The 19,445-nt window shown below is 36.1% G+C and overlaps 1 protein-coding gene across 8 annotated transcripts in view; it reads left to right on the top strand.

Annotated features, from left to right (window-relative positions):
• Kcnh7 (potassium voltage-gated channel subfamily H member 7) overlaps positions 1-19,445 on the top strand; it is a 467,665-nt gene that overhangs the window by 323,346 nt on the left and 124,874 nt on the right. For all 8 annotated transcript variants that reach the window (XM_031370434.1, XM_031370432.1, XM_031370433.1 and 5 more), the window contains one exon: positions 3,123-3,337. In XM_031370434.1, the coding sequence (XP_031226294.1) occupies positions 3,123-3,337 (215 nt within the window). The remainder of the gene's footprint in view (positions 1-3,122; positions 3,338-19,445) is intronic.

Here is a 19,445-nt window from a genome sequence, read left to right as displayed (position 1 = left end):
GATATAAATGCACATCAAAGCACTATAGAGAAGTTATAGAAATTCTCTTATGTCTTAGCAAACTGACATCAAAAACCATGTCGGAGGTTTAGCATTTAGGGTGTAGTGTTCTTTCACAAGGGCACATGCCATTTGACATTGGGAAAGGAATAATGATATAAAATGCCTTATGATGATGATGTAAAATATTTTAAAAGGCGTTTGACTCAGAACCTTAGTGTAATTCTTATAATCAACTGAAAATGTAATATTTGCTCTCAGTTATCAAAGAATACTCAAGGGTCTTATTTTTACATGTTTACATGGGGTAGGTATAGACACGGACTGTCACCAGAACTCTAAGATTTTGTGTTGGCCACTCAAATGCTACAAAGATTGCAATTCTATATAACAGATTTTAAATAGTGGCATACTCTAATGCAATTATGTAAGGGCATTAAAGCTATGTATAATCTCCCATGTTCATCATAAGTGTAGCTCTAGAAATTTAACATTTCTGCAACCCTACAAAGTATATTATGCTGCTTTATTGGGGATATGTTAGATTCAGATCATTACAAGCTTTTAACTATATGAGTACACCTTTGAACACATTCACTGGGTTGTCAAAGTGAGAATCAGAACTGTGGTATTCACTTTTTTTCATCTTTATGACAACCAGTAGGCACCCCAATGAACATCATTTTGGGGCAATAGTTCATACTCTGTAATCATAAATGTAGCAATTCTATAGAGTAGAAACAACTAGCCATAAAGATAATAAAACTATACTAACATATTTTACTGGCCTATTAACATCCTAGATCAGCTACATAGACTTTGCTACAGAAGTACCACATAAGGAAGTGTGTTCCAGAAATAATTTCAAATTGGAAAGGTGGAATTTAATGAATTTAATACAATTTCATTCTCTGCCTGAATGTTACCACTTAACGATTTTTATTCATATCCCTAAGTAGAGATGAATTACCCAGGGAAAGAAAGCAGAGCATTGCAGTCAGTAAGAAGACACCAATGCCTGAGATGTCTGAAATCCCAGGGCATGGTGCCTGAAATGTAGGCAAGAGACATACAAAACAGGAAAAGGCCCATCTGAAAAACTATTATAAAAATAAGTAGGAATGGAAGGCAGAGACTTTGACAAGGACATGGAAAATAAAATTTCTGTTAGAAGATGTGGATAATGTGATGACTCTTTGGGTCTTATTTCTATCTATTGCTTATAGATAAGAGAGTATCCTTATGTGAATAAGTACATGCATACAAGCACTCAATAGCATTCATTGCTTAAATGGGCTGGGTCCTTTGATTAAATGAAGGAAATAAAGCCAGCAGGGAAAAATGCAACTCAAGACAAGTAGTATTTGTTAACTATAAACATTTTTAATTACTTCAAATTTTATAACTTTAGTAGTAGAAATTTCCATAAACAAAACTGTATATTTCTATTTTACATAATAGTAACTGGATGATTGAAGTGGTGGGTATTGTTCTTAGCATTATGATAGACCTGAATGAATTGAGTTATTTGAACTCAAAATACAGTGTAAGAGTCAATAATTCTTTTTTCTTTTGAGACAATATGTCACAATTTGCTCTCTCTGGCCTGGATTTATTGTATAGATCAGGCTGGGCCTCCAACTCAGAGAGATTCACCTGCCTCTTCCTCCCATGTGCTATGACCAAAGGCACATTTTTATTATAATTTCTATTTTTAAGATTATAATAAAATAACATAATATTCTCTCTCCCTTCACCACCACTTTACTATGAGCCAAATTTTAATTTTATGGTTTTTGAAAGATAGCACCTGAACAGGCAGTTCAATCTTGGCATAATGTAGTGAGCACCAAGAAATGTCCGTCCTGTGCAGAAAGGAAGAAAGCCCGAGGACCACTTGTTTTTAGCCCTTAATAACCTTGAGATCTACTTGCTTCAAACATTAGCCTGGAGCATTAATTGGAGGCACCAGAGGATCATGGTGATAGAGCAAGTTTCAGATAAACACATGGGCAGAAGTAACTATAAGGGAGTCTTCACACCCTGCTCTCTCAATCAAAAAATACACTGTGTAACACTACTGCTCTTTGAAATTTTAAATGATTCTTCATGATGCTAAGTTTTAAGAATGATAACATGGAGTAAGCAACAAATCCAGCACATTAGAACTCCAGATTATTTCTTGACACCACAAATAGCAAACAGCAGATGCATGACTGAAGAATATGGCATTGGTTAGACTCTTGACCTTCAAAAAGGTAACCAGGGAGCTTGTCCTCTCTTTAGTTGTCTTTGTAAGAACAGAATGCTGGCAGTGATTGGGAGCGTTCAACTCAAACACGCACTGCCTCCTAACTACGGTCGTGTCTACCTTAAGTTGTGTTTGCCATAGCAACATTCTTGTGTGGTCTAGTTATAGGACTTTTCTATTAAAAAAAGAAATGTAACTGAAAATAAAATAAAAGATTTCAAGATCCCCAGAAGAACTCTGAGGATTTCAACAGAAAATTAAAGCAGGCCTGTGCCATATGCGCACATTGCGGTCTTCAACTTCACCTAGGTAAAGATCTTGTAGAAACTCGGTGGATCATTTCGTATAGGTAGTAAAAGACCTGAAAAAAGCAACGAGCTTGTCACTTCTCAGTGACAAGTGAAAGACAGTAACTTAAACCAGGGATGTATAAACTAAACACTTATCATTTATTAGCATCCTGGTTTAAACCTGGCCAGTGCTTCCCGAAGTAACCCCCAGGATGGGAAACAAAACCCATGGGAAATACTTATGGTAGAATCCAGCCAATAGCAGGACATAAAGAGCTTTTTGTTTGTTTGAAGTGTGTTTTGCTCTGTTTTTTTCTTCTTCTTCTAGCCCTTAATAAAAGAGGCCAACTCATAGCAGAAGCTGAAATTTGCACTCCTAGTACCAAAAATTTCCCTCTGGTTCTCATGTGTCCTTCTGTGTGGCAAAAGGTGTTCACATATAAACTGACTGCCCTTTGTCATGGGAATCACACCAGTCATGGATCATTAGCAAGGCATTCAAGACCATCTTTTTTATTTTTTTTTATATTTTTTTATTTCTTCTGGATACTGTTTTTACAAATATTTTCCCATTTTTCTAGGACCTTTTAATCATATCAAGTCAAGCCTGCTGGGATCCACATCAGATTCAAACCTCAACAAATACAGCACCATTAACAAGATCCCGCAACTCACTCTGAATTTTTCAGATGTCAAAACTGAAAAAAAGAATACATCCCCTCCTTCTTCAGACAAAACTATTATTGCACCCAAGGTTAAAGAAAGGACACACAATGTGACAGAGAAAGTAACCCAGGTAAGATGCTACTTTACATTTCAGCTGTGAGGTAGGCTATTTTCTGTACCATGAAGCATATTTTTCTCTCTGATAGTGAGAAGCCATTATGTCAATACCATGAGATATTGAAAAACTCCTAAGGAAATAGATTAACAAAGCTAGCTACCATAATTTTTGTCTGTTACTCGACTGAACAAAACTGAACTAACTTGGTATTATATATTGCTCTGAGGTAATTACTGAGCTATTCATCATACTTGGACATTTATTGACTTTCTGTCAACCCTTACACTATAAAGCATTTTTAAAGAAATGTAATGGATATGTATATTGGAATTTAGAGATTTAATTGGGATTTCCTCCTAACTGTGATGACTCCATTAAATTGAGCCGTATGCAAACCGATGGAAAGGAGAGTTGTCTGAGATGACAAAACATTAGCGTGAAACAATGCGTCTCACAGCAACAATATTTTATCATTTTCAAATAAATATTGCAACCTAAATTATGATAAAGAGGCAGTGTCCAAATGTCCTGAGTCAAATAACAGATAAAAAGGATTTGTACTTATTATGTCCAAATACCAACCTAAGCAGTACCTAGCTTTTGCTTATAGTGCACTTACAATGTTTGGGATTTGTGTCTCTAAAACTATCAAGTAAGCAATTCCTCTACAAACAGTTTAGTATATTTGCCCAGGAAGTACTTGTATAAACAGCCCACAATAAAATAGGGTAAATTTGACCTCGGCCCCTACTCTAAGCACTGAAAATTTTGAATTGATAAGAACTTTTTTCTGAATTGTAATTACCACAGGGAGTACTACTGCATTGTTACTTGCACACATCCTCTCACTGGTTGACATATGTATGACAACACTATGCATTTATTATGGTTGAAAGTGACCAACCTGTATTTGTTGAAGATGAGAAAGTAGGCATGTCCTTTGTGATAGCATCCCTAGGATATACTTTCATATTTGCATGGTAATGAAGCACACTACTATTGGTCTTTCCTCCTTCCTAACTATTACAAGTAAAGTCAATATAATAGAGTTAACTGTTCTATTATTATTCATATTGTATTGACATCATGGTAGCTTTAAATTTACTTGCAACATTTATCTGTCTTTTTAAAATTCCTTTATAAGTAGTAACTACTTTGGGGATATATAGAAGCAAAGAGACTTAAGAAGTGGAAGCAATGTTAGCAATATTAGGGCCATGGCTATGCAAGTTGCAGGAATGAGTAAAGTTGGAAAAACAGCCTAGCAAGCGTGATGAAGACTGACCAAGAACTCTAGAGTGGGATTTCACAAACATACTTCCAGCCAACTGTGGTCAGACAGGAATGTTTGACCAATGAACATTCCAAAATCTTCTCATTCCTAAAGAATAATGAAAATTTAGAATTTAAGACAACCTCTTCACTTCTAATAGTTAAAGAGTTAATTTGAAGAATGCCATTGCATTCTTTCTTGGGCAAACAAAACTTTTTTATTAATTGGATATTTTCTTTATTTACATTTCAAATGTTATTCCCTTTCCCAGGTCTCCCTACCCCCCCCCCAAACCCTCTATCCCATCCCCCCTCCCTGCTTCTATGAAGGTGTTCCCTGACCCACCCACCCACTCTGCCTCCCGGTCCTCACATTCCCCTACACTGGAGCATCGAGCCTTCACAGGACCTTAACCTCTCAAGCACCCAAGCTTTTGTGTTAGCTTATGACAAGGGCCCATATCCTATCACACCTAAGCTAAGTTCTCCGTTCCAAGAAAGACTGAGGCCAGTGTGGCTCCTGCTTTAAGCTTTTTGTTGTTTTGGTTTTTATTTATTTATCTTTTTACTTATTCACATTACATCCTGCTTACTGTCCTTCTTTCAACCCTCCCTTCTCCTCGGAGTGGGTGGAGATACTCCTGGATATTCCCTCACCCTGGCACATCAAATCTCTGGGCAGTTAGGTGCATCCTTTCCCACTGAGGGCAGACCAGGTAGCCCAACTAGAAAAACTTACACTATGTACAGGCAACAGCTTTTAGGATAGTTCCTGCTCCAGCTGTTTGGGATCCATATGAAGAACATGATACTCTGTTATGATTGCTGACAGGAGTCTAAGATGAGTGTCCTCTGAGGGTCTCCACTCAGCAGCTGACTCAGACAGATACAGACACTAACAGCCAAACAGTGGATGGGACTTTGGAACAATTATGGAAGAGAAGGATTAAGGGCCCTGAATGGGGACAGAAACTCCCTGGTTTCTATCAACAGTGTCAACTAACCTGGAAAGACCAACAGTGTAACTAACCTGGAAAGACCAACAGTGTAACTAACCTGGAAAGACCAACAGTGTAACTAACCTGGAAACCTGGGTCTCTCAGAGACTGAATCACCAACCAAGGAACATACACAGGCTGGACCTAGGCCTCCCCACACATATATCAGGTTTTTCTTTTTAATCCTAGTGTAATGGAAACATAAGCAGATATATACATAGCATATGAATCTGTTTGTGATGTCTGTTAGTAAAGTCTCCAGGAGCTCAATTTATGAAGGACATAATTGTACTTTAAGGCAAGACTGATCCGAGAAGAAAATAAGACTCAGAAGGGACACTGACGCTGGATCTCAAAAGTTATTTATCAACCTACACAGTACATGACAGAATTAAAGAAGCTCAAGTTTAATTCTTGTCTTTTACTGTATGGCATGGGAATAACTAGAATTGCTTGTGTGGGAATAAGGCAAGGTTAAGAGCTGGCAAAAGTCAGAGTTGGTCAGGTGAGATGGTGCATGCTTTTAATCCCCGCAACAGTAAGCAGAGACAATAGATCTCTTTGACTTCCAGGCCAGCCAGCACAACAGACTGAGACCCTGTCTAAAAGCAAAGCAAAACAAATAAGCAAAACTCAGATTTGGTACTAAATGATTGTAATTATATGTGGAAAGTGTTCCTTCTGCTGCTAAGTACATAACAAGGAATATTTTCACTCTAACGTCTATTCGTGGTTTATTATGACTCTCCTTCTCCTCTCTATATGTGAAAGCTCCCTTTAGCCATACCCTCAGGCCCTCCTAGAACAGAGATAGAGCGCAAGTCATCAAACATCTGCTATAAGAAAGAAGGGAAGGCAGAAAGGTAAAAATGAAAGAAGGCAGTTATTAAGGGAGAGGGGGAGAATGCCCATATAGACAAGCCGACAAGGATGAAGTTATTCAACCACAGTACTCCATTACATCTTATGAGAACAAATGGATTCCAAAACTCAATCAAGAAAGGCAAGGCTGTGAAATTTCCCTTCTAGAAGATTCTTTCTTTCTCTCTCTTTCCCTTTTTTTCTTTTTTTTCTTTTGCCGTGTGGTCCTGACTATCCTGTAGCTCACTCTGGAGACCAGGCTGGCCTTGAACTCAGAGATCTGTCTCCCCCTGCCTCCACTGAGATTAAAGGCCTGTGTCACCACATCCAGTTCTAGATAAGACTTTACTGGGCTTTTTGTTGGTGAATTGGTGAAGTGCTATCAAAACAAATGTCATCAAAATTTTACAGTATTTTAAGATCTCATGCCTCATCTTTAAAATCCCTGTGGCTTATATATTTAGTTCCATAATGTTATATATTGGTTTTAACATTACTGTATCTCTTATACCACTTTTAAATGTTTGTGGAGCCCATTCTTTTTATTAAATATTATGGATTTGAGATCTGGTTCATCCTCCAGACAACAACTTGAATTTGATCCCCGAAAGCCACATAAAGTAAAGGAGAGAATCAACTCTAAGAAGTTGTTTTCTGAGCACCATGTGTTGCTGTGGCATGTGTGTGTCCACCCCTATACATATACACTCATACAATATTTATATACAATAGTAAATAAATAATTTAACAATATTTGATTTATTTATTGAAAATTTTGTATATATTTGACTCTACTCATCCACGATCCCCTCTCCAATTCCACTGAAACCCTCCCAATACTTCTAAGCTTCATGTATTATTATTATTATTATTATTATTATTATTATTATTTATTATTCCTATTGATTACATTTAATGCTGTTCATCTGCTCATGGGTGTGAGGTAACCCATGGGAAATCTACCACTGACAGCATCCGCAAGGTGACTCCCCTTCATCTAGCAGGAATCAGCTGCTAATAGCTCTTCAGTTCATGCTGATCTTGATCTTGTGCAGGTCACCATAGTAACTGGGTACTCAACTGTACAATAACCATATTATATCCATAGGCCATCATTTCACAGTGTTCCTCCCCACTCTCCAGTTCTTACATGTTTTCTGTTCATTTTTCTACAATGTCCCTGGAACCTCTGGGTGAGGTTTGATGTATTTCTCTCCATTACTTGTTCTTAGCATTTTGAACAAGCATGGTCTCATTACTCTCTACCCAATATGATTGAGAAGCATTTTGGTGGCTGGAGAAATGGATCAACAGTTAAGAGCATGTATTGTTTTTTCCAAAGAAGCTGAGTTTGGTTCACAGCTTGTGCCTTCATCCAGAACCAAATCTGTAAGTGATAACATCTTGGACTTCCCAGCCTTCAGAATTAAAACAAACTAAAATGACTAAATTTACATTGTTTCTATGCTATCGAGTTACCAGTATTTTATATAATGTCAGTCCAAACAGAAAATACTTATCACTCAATCCATCTAAAGCCAACAAAAGGGTTTATCTTTCTGAAAATTTAGGCTATGCCCCTCTTGCTTCCAAATTTCCCCAGGAAAAAGCAGAATCAAACTTCTAAAGGGAGCTAGGAGGTTAGCATGGGCACTTGCTTATAAAGGACCATGTTTTATAATAAGAACCTCCAGCAAATGCAAAGAAATTCTGGAAGCAAGGAGGACTCAAAGTGGCAATGGCCCTGATTCAGAACAGTTATACATTGGCACTTAAAAACAAGTCGTTATTGTCTGCATGCCAAGACAAACAAGTCAAAGATCAAATATAAAAACATTACCAACCAATACACAGACTAATACTGCATTAAAATACCCGGAGACAATCCTGTGACTCTGAGACTATCCTGGTGTTTGGGGAGTTTCTTATCCATAGATGTCTGTAAAATTTACATATTCATTTGATGTAGCATCTTTGTCTTCCTGTTCCTAAAATGACTTGGGTAATGAGCTAAAACTTTATTTCCTTAGTTAATCTTGAGAAAAGTATGTGTCAGAAGATGATCAATATGTAGGTTTTGCCCAATTGCCTTTTTTTTTTGGTCAGTTTTGTGTGTTAATAAATTTGCATAAGGTGCTTTCTTCAGAGAAGCAATGCTTTTGTCCACTAATAATTCAATAGCTGATTTTAAATATCCCTTGGCAAAACAACAATAGAGCAGGCAACACTAGAATGAGACATAAATGGAAAAAAATAAAACAGTATTTGCCCGTGCTATTTGTTTCCCAGTCTTCTGTTCACAATGAATTACAATTAACTGGCTAGTTGTTTTTCTTTCCAGCTAGATGGGTTTCTTTGCAGAATAGGGCCTATGGATACCCACTCCATTATCCATTTTTTTTCATGAAGTTATTTACTCATTCAATAAGAATTTGCTGAGAGAATATACAATGTCACCTCCTGGGAATTTAGATTTATAGGAAATATCCTTACCTTGGAGAAGGAAGCAGACAAGTATATTACATAGGTGTTATAAGACAGTTTGAAAAATTACATTACAGGCACAGACAAGATACAGAGGGTTTTAGGAGAGGAACCCTTCCCTATGTTGAGACTGAGGGATGATAGTTAAGCAATGCAGCCTGTTAGCCTAGTCATGAAGCTTGGGAAGCTCCGATGTTTGGAATAAGAATCTGGAATGTGTCACATGTAAAAGTAAAACTATAGGTGGAGGATGATTCCTGTTGTCACTAGTACCTAGCATAATAAATAACCTAGCTGAGAAGTAAAGGAGCAGAGCATTCTCACTCTGTTTCTTAGCCAGGCTTTCTTCTTCTTGACTTTGCTCATCACCTAAGGAACACAAAACCCCCAGATGCCCCCTGGTTCTAGTAATGATCACAGATGGTGATCTAGTGGTAAATGCCGTCTATCTTTAAGCATCCATATGATTCCCAAAGAAAAAAGGACCCTGGTCAACCTGTATGGGTGTAGTGATCATCCTCGTAGTAAAAACCTAGTTCTTTGATGATAACAAACCATGAAAATGTAGTGAAATAGAAGAGACTCTGCTGAAGGAGCACCAAATAGCAGTGGTTCATCACCAAGATGAAGGTAAGCATTCAAGTTTACAGTATCACTGTTACTGAGATGGACGTAAAACACAAATTTAAATGCTGGGCAAATTCTAAAACATAGAAATATAAAACCCAGAATCAATGGTATAATACTAAAACATGCAGTGAAATTTCATAAGGGAATTATACCTAGTATGCCAACAGAGGGTACTATTAAGTAATTGGAGAACCACTATATAACAGTATAGAATAATACCATGGACAAGAGCAAACATGATAAGCACTATAACATAACCTTCAGGATAAGCACTATAACATGACCGTCACATGACCTTCAGGAACTAAGGAGAGTCTCCAGTCCATTTCTGATGAGTATAATGGAAATCCTCATAGATGTTATCAGAAAATAAGATGCAAGATGCTGCCTAAATGAGTGAGGACCTGGTCATCTAGAGAGAGCATGAAATTTATTAGTCGTCACGATTTTCTTTGTAGATCCACTGAAGAAAAATTAGATTTAATTAATCACAAAAAGATTTAGGTCACAATAAAGAAACTTGTCAAATGTTCTAAGGTCCATATAATCACCAGACACAGGCCTTGAATGCCAGCACTGGGGAGACAAAGACAGGCAGACCTGGTCTGCCTGGTGGATCTCTGTGAATTCTAGGCTAACAGGATCTACATAGCGATTCCAGAACAGCTATGGCTATGTAGAGACCCTGTCGCAAAACAGAGCAATAAAAAAACATTCTTGCGATCTATAAACCATCTACGTAGGTTTTAAGCCAAAGCAGATTTCTAGTGTTCAATAGATACTGTATGTTATTGGTACGAGAATAAAAATTATGGTAAATTTAATAAGAGCTGACACTGATCAACAGTTTGCTATTTAAGTGACTCTGTGATAAATTGTTTATGGCTTACCAAGTTTAATCTGCATAATAACTAGTTAGCAGTATTATCATGCCTATTTCATAGAGGAGATAAAAGAAATTGTGTAGAACACAGTGAAATATCGAAGTCCTCTTCCACCCAAGGTCATCTGACTTTCTAAGTGACAGCCTCAGTCTCTAAACTGCAATCCATGATTCTATTATTTCCATTTTTGAATGCTGAATCTAGTCCGAAGCCATCGTGGCAGTTGGATATGCTTTCAATGTGTCTTTGTGTTTGAGTTTCATACTTAGAGCACCATTAGGAACTCAGACAGGTGAGGCTACAGAAACAGGGACAGACGCCAGTTGCTTTCTCTTTAACACACCTTGACAAAGAGGCTCATTTCCTTCACCACTTGCTGAAGTTCATGTCCATCTGTTTAGGCTATGTTTATATCAGGACCATAGGTTTTTAGGACTGGGTTTGTGTGCTATAGTTACCAGAAAACTGAGGTGACAGTGGTATTGCTGACAGAGGAAGAGCTTGAATACAAAAGCATTTTACTTTTTGTTGGAATTTATGCAATGCAAATTAATGCATAATAATTTCACTCTCAACCGATGACTTCAAAGGAACTTTCTATAACCTAGCATGATTTATAATGGAGAGATTTTAATACTCGCATTAAACTAACATTAACTTAATACTGTTAGCCAATACTTAAACTTATCATCTTGGGATATGCCATACAACATTTCTTAACACATTTGACATTCTCTCACTTCATGTAAACACTAAACTATCATCAATGATAGTCTTTTTTAACAAAGTCTTGCAGACAGAACTACACATTAAAAGTCATTTTGTATACAGCACTATTTTTCAATAATGCTGTTAAGTTAAACTTACACTTAATTCGAGATTCTAATTCCCAACACTATTTTAACAAATTATTCTTCAGAATTTGAAGTTATAAAATAAAAGATTCACAATACTTATGCCACATGATTAATGTGTTTTTTCTAAACTCAGTTTTGTATCTAAATAGATTTACATATCATGTAAGATTCGACAGAAATGAACAGATCATCTTGAACTGCCAGAAATAGCAATAATCAGAAAATTAGAAATTAAATTTAAAATGCAACACAGGAGGAAAACTCGCTTCTGAATGCTGCTCATTGATATGATGTTTGTTTTGCATCCATTATCTTTCTGTTATTTATAGAATACCATCAACTTTGGCTAAGCTGAACAGAAATCCCCATCCAATATTTTCTCCATATTCTGAGCATGGTTGATAAACTACTTGTATAAATGCACATTGAAATGAAAACAGTATATCTGGACTTTGCAGGAAAGCATAAAGTACATTGAACAGAGATTCAGCATGTGTGAGTACTTAATAAGTGCAAGCCAGTATTAAGTTCTATGGCTACTGCAGAAATAAAAGCAATGATTTCCTTTTGCATTTGAGTTAATTCAAAACTTTGATACTGAAAAATACCAGATTAGGATTTCAAGAATTTTCTCATAGTCAATGTATTCTACAGTTTAAATAATGATGAAGTATGGAACAAAAACAACTAAATATTTTATTAGTAATAATCTTCTGTAAGTATGTACTATATTATATGTACATTAAATATAAATAAGGCTGTTATTATTTTTTAAAAGCAAATATGAACATTTTCAAAGCAACAAATTAACTTTGTTTATTTCCATTAGATTCTATATCTGTGCCTAAAATCACTTAATAATATATATCCTAATAAAATAGGTCTTCATTTTAGTAAAAATACTTTATTTATCTCAATATTCACATTTATGCAGTTTTGATAATAAAGAAATAATACTCCCTTATGAAACCTTGGAAACCACTGAAAACAGGAATAGCTTTGGGTAAAGCATTTGTGCATAACTGCTTAAAAGAAAAAAACATCAAACTTATATTGGTTTTGTATATTCACAGATTTAAAAGGAAGGAAAGAAAAATAATAATGTCATTCCATTTAGAAGTTGGGTTAGCAAAAGGTGACACACACACACACACACACACACACACACGAGTGGCCAGGAAAAACTGGCAAAAGTAATTTAGCATAGGGTTCATAGCAATAGCCTGGTTGCCATGGCAACTGAGGCACAGACAAATGTGGATCTGTTGCCAGGAGAGTTCAGTTCTTCTATCCCCTTCTGCCCTCCAGTTGGCCTGAGCTTTGAGATGAAAGTCAGACCCTAGAACAGAGAGGAAGTGCAGAGGCAACACTCTCTGCTCATTTGCCCTTGTAACATAGGGGTTTTGACAAGCATAGTTCAAAGAGAATTACCTAATGAGAGGAGGAGAGCAGGCTGAGCTGTTGGTTTTCCATGTTTCATGGGACGAGGATTAAACTAAGAATTATTATCAGCTGAGAACATCCCGGAATTATAGATAATATTTCCAAACACATAGTCTAATGACTCAGAATGTTAGGTGTCTGTGCACTATTCTTTGATTTAAAATGTGAGTCCATGAACAAAAATGTTTAAATCTAAATTAGGAGAGTAAAAACAATTGAAGTAGGAAGCTTATTGGTAATCCTGGTATTACTATGGCTTTCTCCTAATTCTATTGCTCTCTGTTATAAAAACCTCATTTCCAGGAGAAAACACTATGATGATATCACAATTGCCTCCAAAACTTAACTTCCTGAAGAATTCATTAAAAAATAGATGATGTAAAATTTACAGAAATCTAAACTTTTGTCTAACCCAAATTTTTTTGGCACTTTTGTGTCAATGAAATCATATAAAATCCCCCTACCTCCCTCTCTGGACATCTTTCTCCTTATTAGACATTTAATGATGATGGGAGCCAGAATATTCTTAATTCTAAAGAAGCTTTATCTTCTTTGTAGCATCCACTTCCGTTTTATTAGAATAAGACAAATGGGAAACACAGGCATCGCCCACCCTTTGATCCTACAGTTGAAGCCAAAAACAGAATCTGACAGAGTCCTGCATTTTGTGTGTCATCCTTTGTTTTGAGCAGTTTATCTCTTCACGTGGTTTCCAGTAAAAAGGTTGAGCCATACAACCTTGTGATATTGCTCTTATAGCATCTCTGAATAAAAATGAAAAGGCACATCAGTTCTCATTTTAGTAACCCTCTGTGCATTCTATTTCTAGAGACAACTTCAGAGATGCTGGTGCCACCAGCCCCTCTAAGAAGCCTGGGATAACTTGCCTATGTCTGAGTTCTGAACAGTCTTCCCCAAGATAGTAGTCTCATGTTCTTTGCATAGACAAAACCATTTCCTTCTCTGTCTTATATTTTCCTGTTACAGGTACATGTGTGTTTGAAATTGATTTCTGTAGACTCTCGTAAGTAGAAAGGGAGAATGGAATACATGATACAGAGTAATTGATAGAGGAATCAGAGTCTTAAAACTCTTTATGAGAGGCCCATGGTGAAAGCTGAAGTGCTGACTACAGAGGCTAGAGACATGATTCTTTCCCTCGGTGTCCACTTCTCTATTCAGTGATAAGGGTTGATGGTACTAAAGTATCATTTTAATAATAGATTGTGGCATGAGGTATTTTCTACTCTAGCTTGTTTCCTTTCCTGATTTGTTAGTCTTCCATTTATTTTCCAAGGTGGCAAAAAGATAAAAGGCAAAATAACCATTTGTCAGGCTAGTCCTTTTTATTCATGGATCTTTGTTGTATGTGAGATGTAGTCTATCAGGAGTAAGTTTAGGGCAGAGTAATGAAACTGAGTAATATTGAATAAACAGAATTCAAAGGGGAATCAAATGAATGCGATAAAAACACCAGTGCTGCTTCTTTGGCTGCCAGCTGTCACCTCAGCTTAACCAAGCTGTTTTAGAAAGGTCCTATAAAAAGAAGGTCTGTCCTCTGTGAAATTGTGTCCATTGTTCATGAAATTCTACTCAAAATCAGTGGTTTCTTACCCTTAAATTTTCTACTTGCAAGCACCTGAAGTATTTAAAATTCCATTCTCTCTTCCCCTCTCTCTCCCTCCATGTCTCCTTCCTTACCTTTCTCCTTCTCATCAGATATTACTAACTCACATTGTCTTTTAAATAAAGACTTGGCCTCACCCAGCTGAACAAATGACTGGTAAATGCCATGATGCCTTTAGTTTCAGGAACCAATCAGCATGGACATGAGAATTCAGTACAAGGTTAACGGGAAAGGCATCTTGCAAAGCATGAGTGTGACTTCCTTTTGGTCAATACAACTCACTGCTTGAAAATAACTGAAAACTACTGATATTGTCCACTTCTCAACTGCAACTTTGTATTTTATATGTGTTCTGTCTCATGATTTATTTACTTATTGGTTTTACAAGTCATATATCCTCATTCCAATCAACAATTATGAGGTCAGGAGGCTAAAGCTTCAACCAAGTAATATGAAAAAGAAAAGAGTCAATATCACTTTTATTTGGTTGTCTACAATAAATATAAATAGGGTACTGAAAGTATTCATAATATTCTGAGAATCTTCCTAAAAACTGATTCTTCAAATGTGCATTAGAAACAAAATTACTCCTTAGCATCACTAGGGAAGAAAGGACAGTCATGGGTGGAGTAGAGTGGATGCAGTCCCTCATTTGGGGTCCTTTTCTACTTGGAACCTTCACAGCTTTCTGTTTAAGTTCAAGGGAATAAACCCTGACATGGATTCCTTGGTTCCCTTTTCTTTCATTGAGTAATCTTCTTTGGCACAACTCACTGCCAAGAAGAGACTCACCTCACACCATACGAATAAATTAGTTTAATATCCACATCTGTTTCCCACCCACTAGAAATACTAAATTAGCTGACTGAAAGAAATATAAACGTCAAGAATGAAATTTGAGATCATAGTTGAGATACTGCCATTCATTCTGTAACATTCTACTTTTATTTCCTTAGTTTATAAAAACTTAATTCCTTATTAATTAAGATCCCATCTCCCTCCTCAGCCCCAGAGAATACATTCAGAACATAATTACTGGTGCATAACAGTTCCTGGAATTTTCAGATACAACAGGTGAAAATTAACTTGCTAATAGCCGGAATGTAATTATATTCATTTGACATTTAGCATTCAGAATATGTCCCTGAAAATATCAAGTACAGATGTTAAAATTTATAGTGAAACTGTTTTAGACATATAGCTATCCAATATAGAAAGAAAAGACTCCAGATTAATCTGTAAAGATTAGTAGAATCTACTTTTGAAACACTTTCAATTTCCCAGGGTTCTGTAGCCATAGGAAACACCACACATCAGTAATACCATTCTCTTCTCTTGCTCTGGTTTAATGCTTAGCCTGAGTGACCTGGTGCACCTTGAATCTAGCTCAACCAGGAAACTTAATGTGGTTGTTTCCAAGTATTAGCATTGTTTGCAGCCCTTATTCCCAATACAACTTTTTTATATATATAATAGGTTAACTCCTTTGTTTAACTTCATTTAAACTTTTTATAACTTTTACCCACTTGAACCCACTTTAATGTATCATGTTGAATCAACTCTTCTTGTGGTCCTGAAAAACAGTCAAACATATACACATGCTGAGAAAGACTCTTACATCTATCTCACCTCAAAGCATTCTTACATGACCCAGGCTGTCTGTCTCTCTTGCCTTTCACTACACTCTAGATCCTTGTCAGCAAACACTTAGGGTGTTCCAACAGTCCCCTTTGCCCTTTGTCTTGATGATGAGATTAATACAATGTTGAGTTTTGCTTATTGTTAGGTTAACAACAGCATGTCCTTCTCGCTATCAAATCTGTCCTATTTCTGACGTCTATATCCAAGTACATTTGATAAGCTTCACAGTTTGTACCAAATTTCTGGTGCCCAAAGACAATTTTCTTTCAGTTTTATATCTTCTTCAACTTATACCCATTTAGATGGCTAGAGGGTTCCAATGATAGGAAATAAACAGGTAAATACACAGATAAAATCACATTAGGGAATTTACCTGTATTTATATACATGCTGAATCATTTTTATTTCCTTATCTATACCTTGAGAGATAGGATTATAATTTGGGAATAACTTAATTTTGGGGGTGCCATTCCTTTTTAATTTTTGAGATTATAATCTAATTACATTAAATTTATCCCTTCCCTTTCTTCCCTATAGACCAGCAGTTCTAAACCTGTATCTAAAATGGACCCTTTCATAGGGGTCAGATATCAGATAGTCTACATATCAGATATTTACATTATGACTCATAACAGTAGCAGAATTACAACTGTGAAGTAGCAATGAAATGATTTTATGCTGGGGGATCACCACAACATGATGATTGTATTAAAGAGTCACATCATTAGGAAGGTTGAGAACCACTGTTGTAAATCCTTTGATATATTCCTTCCCTCACTTGCCTTTCAAGATCATGGTTTTATTTTTTCACTAATTGCTATTGCATACACATGCACACACACACATACACAAACACATATATACTCACTCACATAAAATATGTTTCTAGATGTAAACTGTTAAGTCTATAAAATACTACTTGTATATATGTTTTCAAGTCTGACCATTTGACACTGGACAGTCAATTTGTGTCCTTTTCTATGGGGAAGATCACCTCTCCTCTACCCAAGTTTCCTTAGTTGTTTGTAGTTCTTTGTATAGAGTTGAGCCCTTGTAAAAACCTCTGTCAAGTTTATCATAATACTTTTTAAACATATAGCCCAAACAACTCAACATAGTACTCATTTATCAATGAATAATTAAAGTAACTACAGTATCATAGTACATAGTATAGTCTTGACAATCATGGGAAAGTATAAAGGTGAAAATGATATTTCCATTCATATAATCTTTACTAAATTATAATAAGTAGAGTTACTAAATTATAAGTAGAGTCAATAAGAGGTATATAAGTTAGTTCTGTTGATTACTTTATTGATTCTGTCCTAACATTCTTCTTGTTACCAGTGAGAAGAGCCATCAAATTAGGACAGACACTGTTCTTTATAAGCATTTTGAGGAGAATAGTAGGCTAAGCCTCGGGTTCTTTTTGTTATCAAATGTATGATACATGACCAACAATACTCTTCATCATCCATTCTACCTTTTCTTATATTTCTAAGTTGTAACATAGTACAAAATCTTCCCGACTATAGACACTCAATGAAACATTAGTTTCAGTTCCTGAGCAAAACAGATTCTAGCTCTCTCTAGGGTGTTCTCTCCAAACAAGGTGTTTCATTGTAAATGCTGGTTACAGTTGTGTGGCAAACCACTGCCATCTAGTTGACCAGACAAACATAGAAAGAGTAATAGAACATATATCCAAGTAAGGCAAAATTATACTTTGACAGAAAGAGTGGACTCTCATGAACAGACAGGAAATTTTAGTCTAGCATGCCAGAGGAAGTGGTATTCACAGTGAACCATGAAAAGAAGGTGGAAGATACTAGCCCAGTGTAAGCCTCAGCAGGGAGAACTCAAAGCTGATAATAGCACAGAGATTTTCAAAATGAGTGATTGGAGATACTATGAAAAAGGTAGCAAATGGCAACTACTCTTTGGACCAAGTTTCTATTTCTGATCTCCTGTTTTCTTCTCTGGTACCCTTAGCAACTCCTTACTCTACAAAATAAACACTTCCATGTTGGTTTTCCTCTCCAACATATCCCGTCCTCCTGATAGATTATATAGATGTCTTAAAGTAACTTAGTGAATTGTAAGTATACATTCTTCTCCTCTTTATTTCATTAATTCTTAGAGACCATCATACCATTTGATCTTATTCAGCCTTTAACTCCCCCAAGATCCATTCCCTACTCACCACCATTGTGTACTCAGTTATGTTTTTTGTTTGTTTCTAAACCAAATCAGTTCAACTGGCTTTCCATCATCCAGTATCTATCACTTGCTAATAGCTCCTTAGCTAGGGATGGGACCTCAAACTCACTTCCTCTTTCCAGGAAGGAATTTTGTCTGGCTTCCCATTGTAATTTAAAAAAGAAATCTATGTTTCCCTAAGGCTGCTAATTTCATTGAAGTATTTCATATAAAAACCTACATGAAAAATAGAATTTTATTCTCAGTGGAATGTGTTTGTATCTAGAAGGAGAAACTCATTAACTCAAATGAATATTTTTATTCAAGGGAGCATGGAAAATGGAGGGAACATTTAACAAGTAAAAAGAATGATAAAGTTTAGAAAAAAGCTTTTTAGTTCTGCTGACGAGCTCTCAAGTTGTCAATGTCTCTACCTTCTTTAGGTACATTTAATATCACCACCAAATTAGCATCTCCTTACCTTTAGGAGTTAAGTAAATCAGTCTTCACTGAGAAAAATGAATATTTCTCAAAATTCAAAACACATTTATGAATTCATTTGGGCTTCTTCTGTTTACTGAAGATGGAACTATTTACAATGCAGGCAACATTTGGAACACTAAGGAATGTACACATATCTATTTAGATAGTATTTCAATATGCCTTGTGTTTGAAAAGCAGATTCCTATTTTAAGTAAAGTGATCTCAAGTTTTTATCACTTAATTTAGTGCCTGTCTTCAACTACAGGTTTTCTTTTTTTCCTAATGTCTTAAAATAGGTTCATTAAAACCTTGGGAAATGCTGGGATCCTTTAAGAGATGTTTCACTACAGAATATCAAGTTAAATTTTCAAAACCTTCCAAGACAATCTGGGATGACATTGGCATGAAGCAGAAATTAAAATAAGTTCCTCCACTTATTTCAAAGATTTGTCTGCACTTAGTTTTGTTCTTTTAAAAAAAAAAATCACTCTAAGAAAGAGATAAGTCAAACAAAAAAGTCAAGAGAGGAAGGTCATTGGTGGGGAATCTTGACAAGCCTTCATTAAAAGCACATCCAAGTGAATAGAAAAGTCACTTCTCTCTAGCTCTTGACATCCAGTCACACTCTCCAGTGATGTAATCATAATCAACACACTCACATATACACATGCATACACACACACACAGCCACACACACACACACACACACACACACACACACACACACACACACACACACAC

This window comes from Mastomys coucha, unplaced genomic scaffold (genome assembly GCF_008632895.1).
Source record: "Mastomys coucha isolate ucsf_1 unplaced genomic scaffold, UCSF_Mcou_1 pScaffold15, whole genome shotgun sequence".
Lineage (NCBI taxonomy): Eukaryota > Metazoa > Chordata > Mammalia > Rodentia > Muridae > Mastomys > Mastomys coucha.
This window is presented reverse-complemented; position numbering and strand designations above follow the sequence as displayed.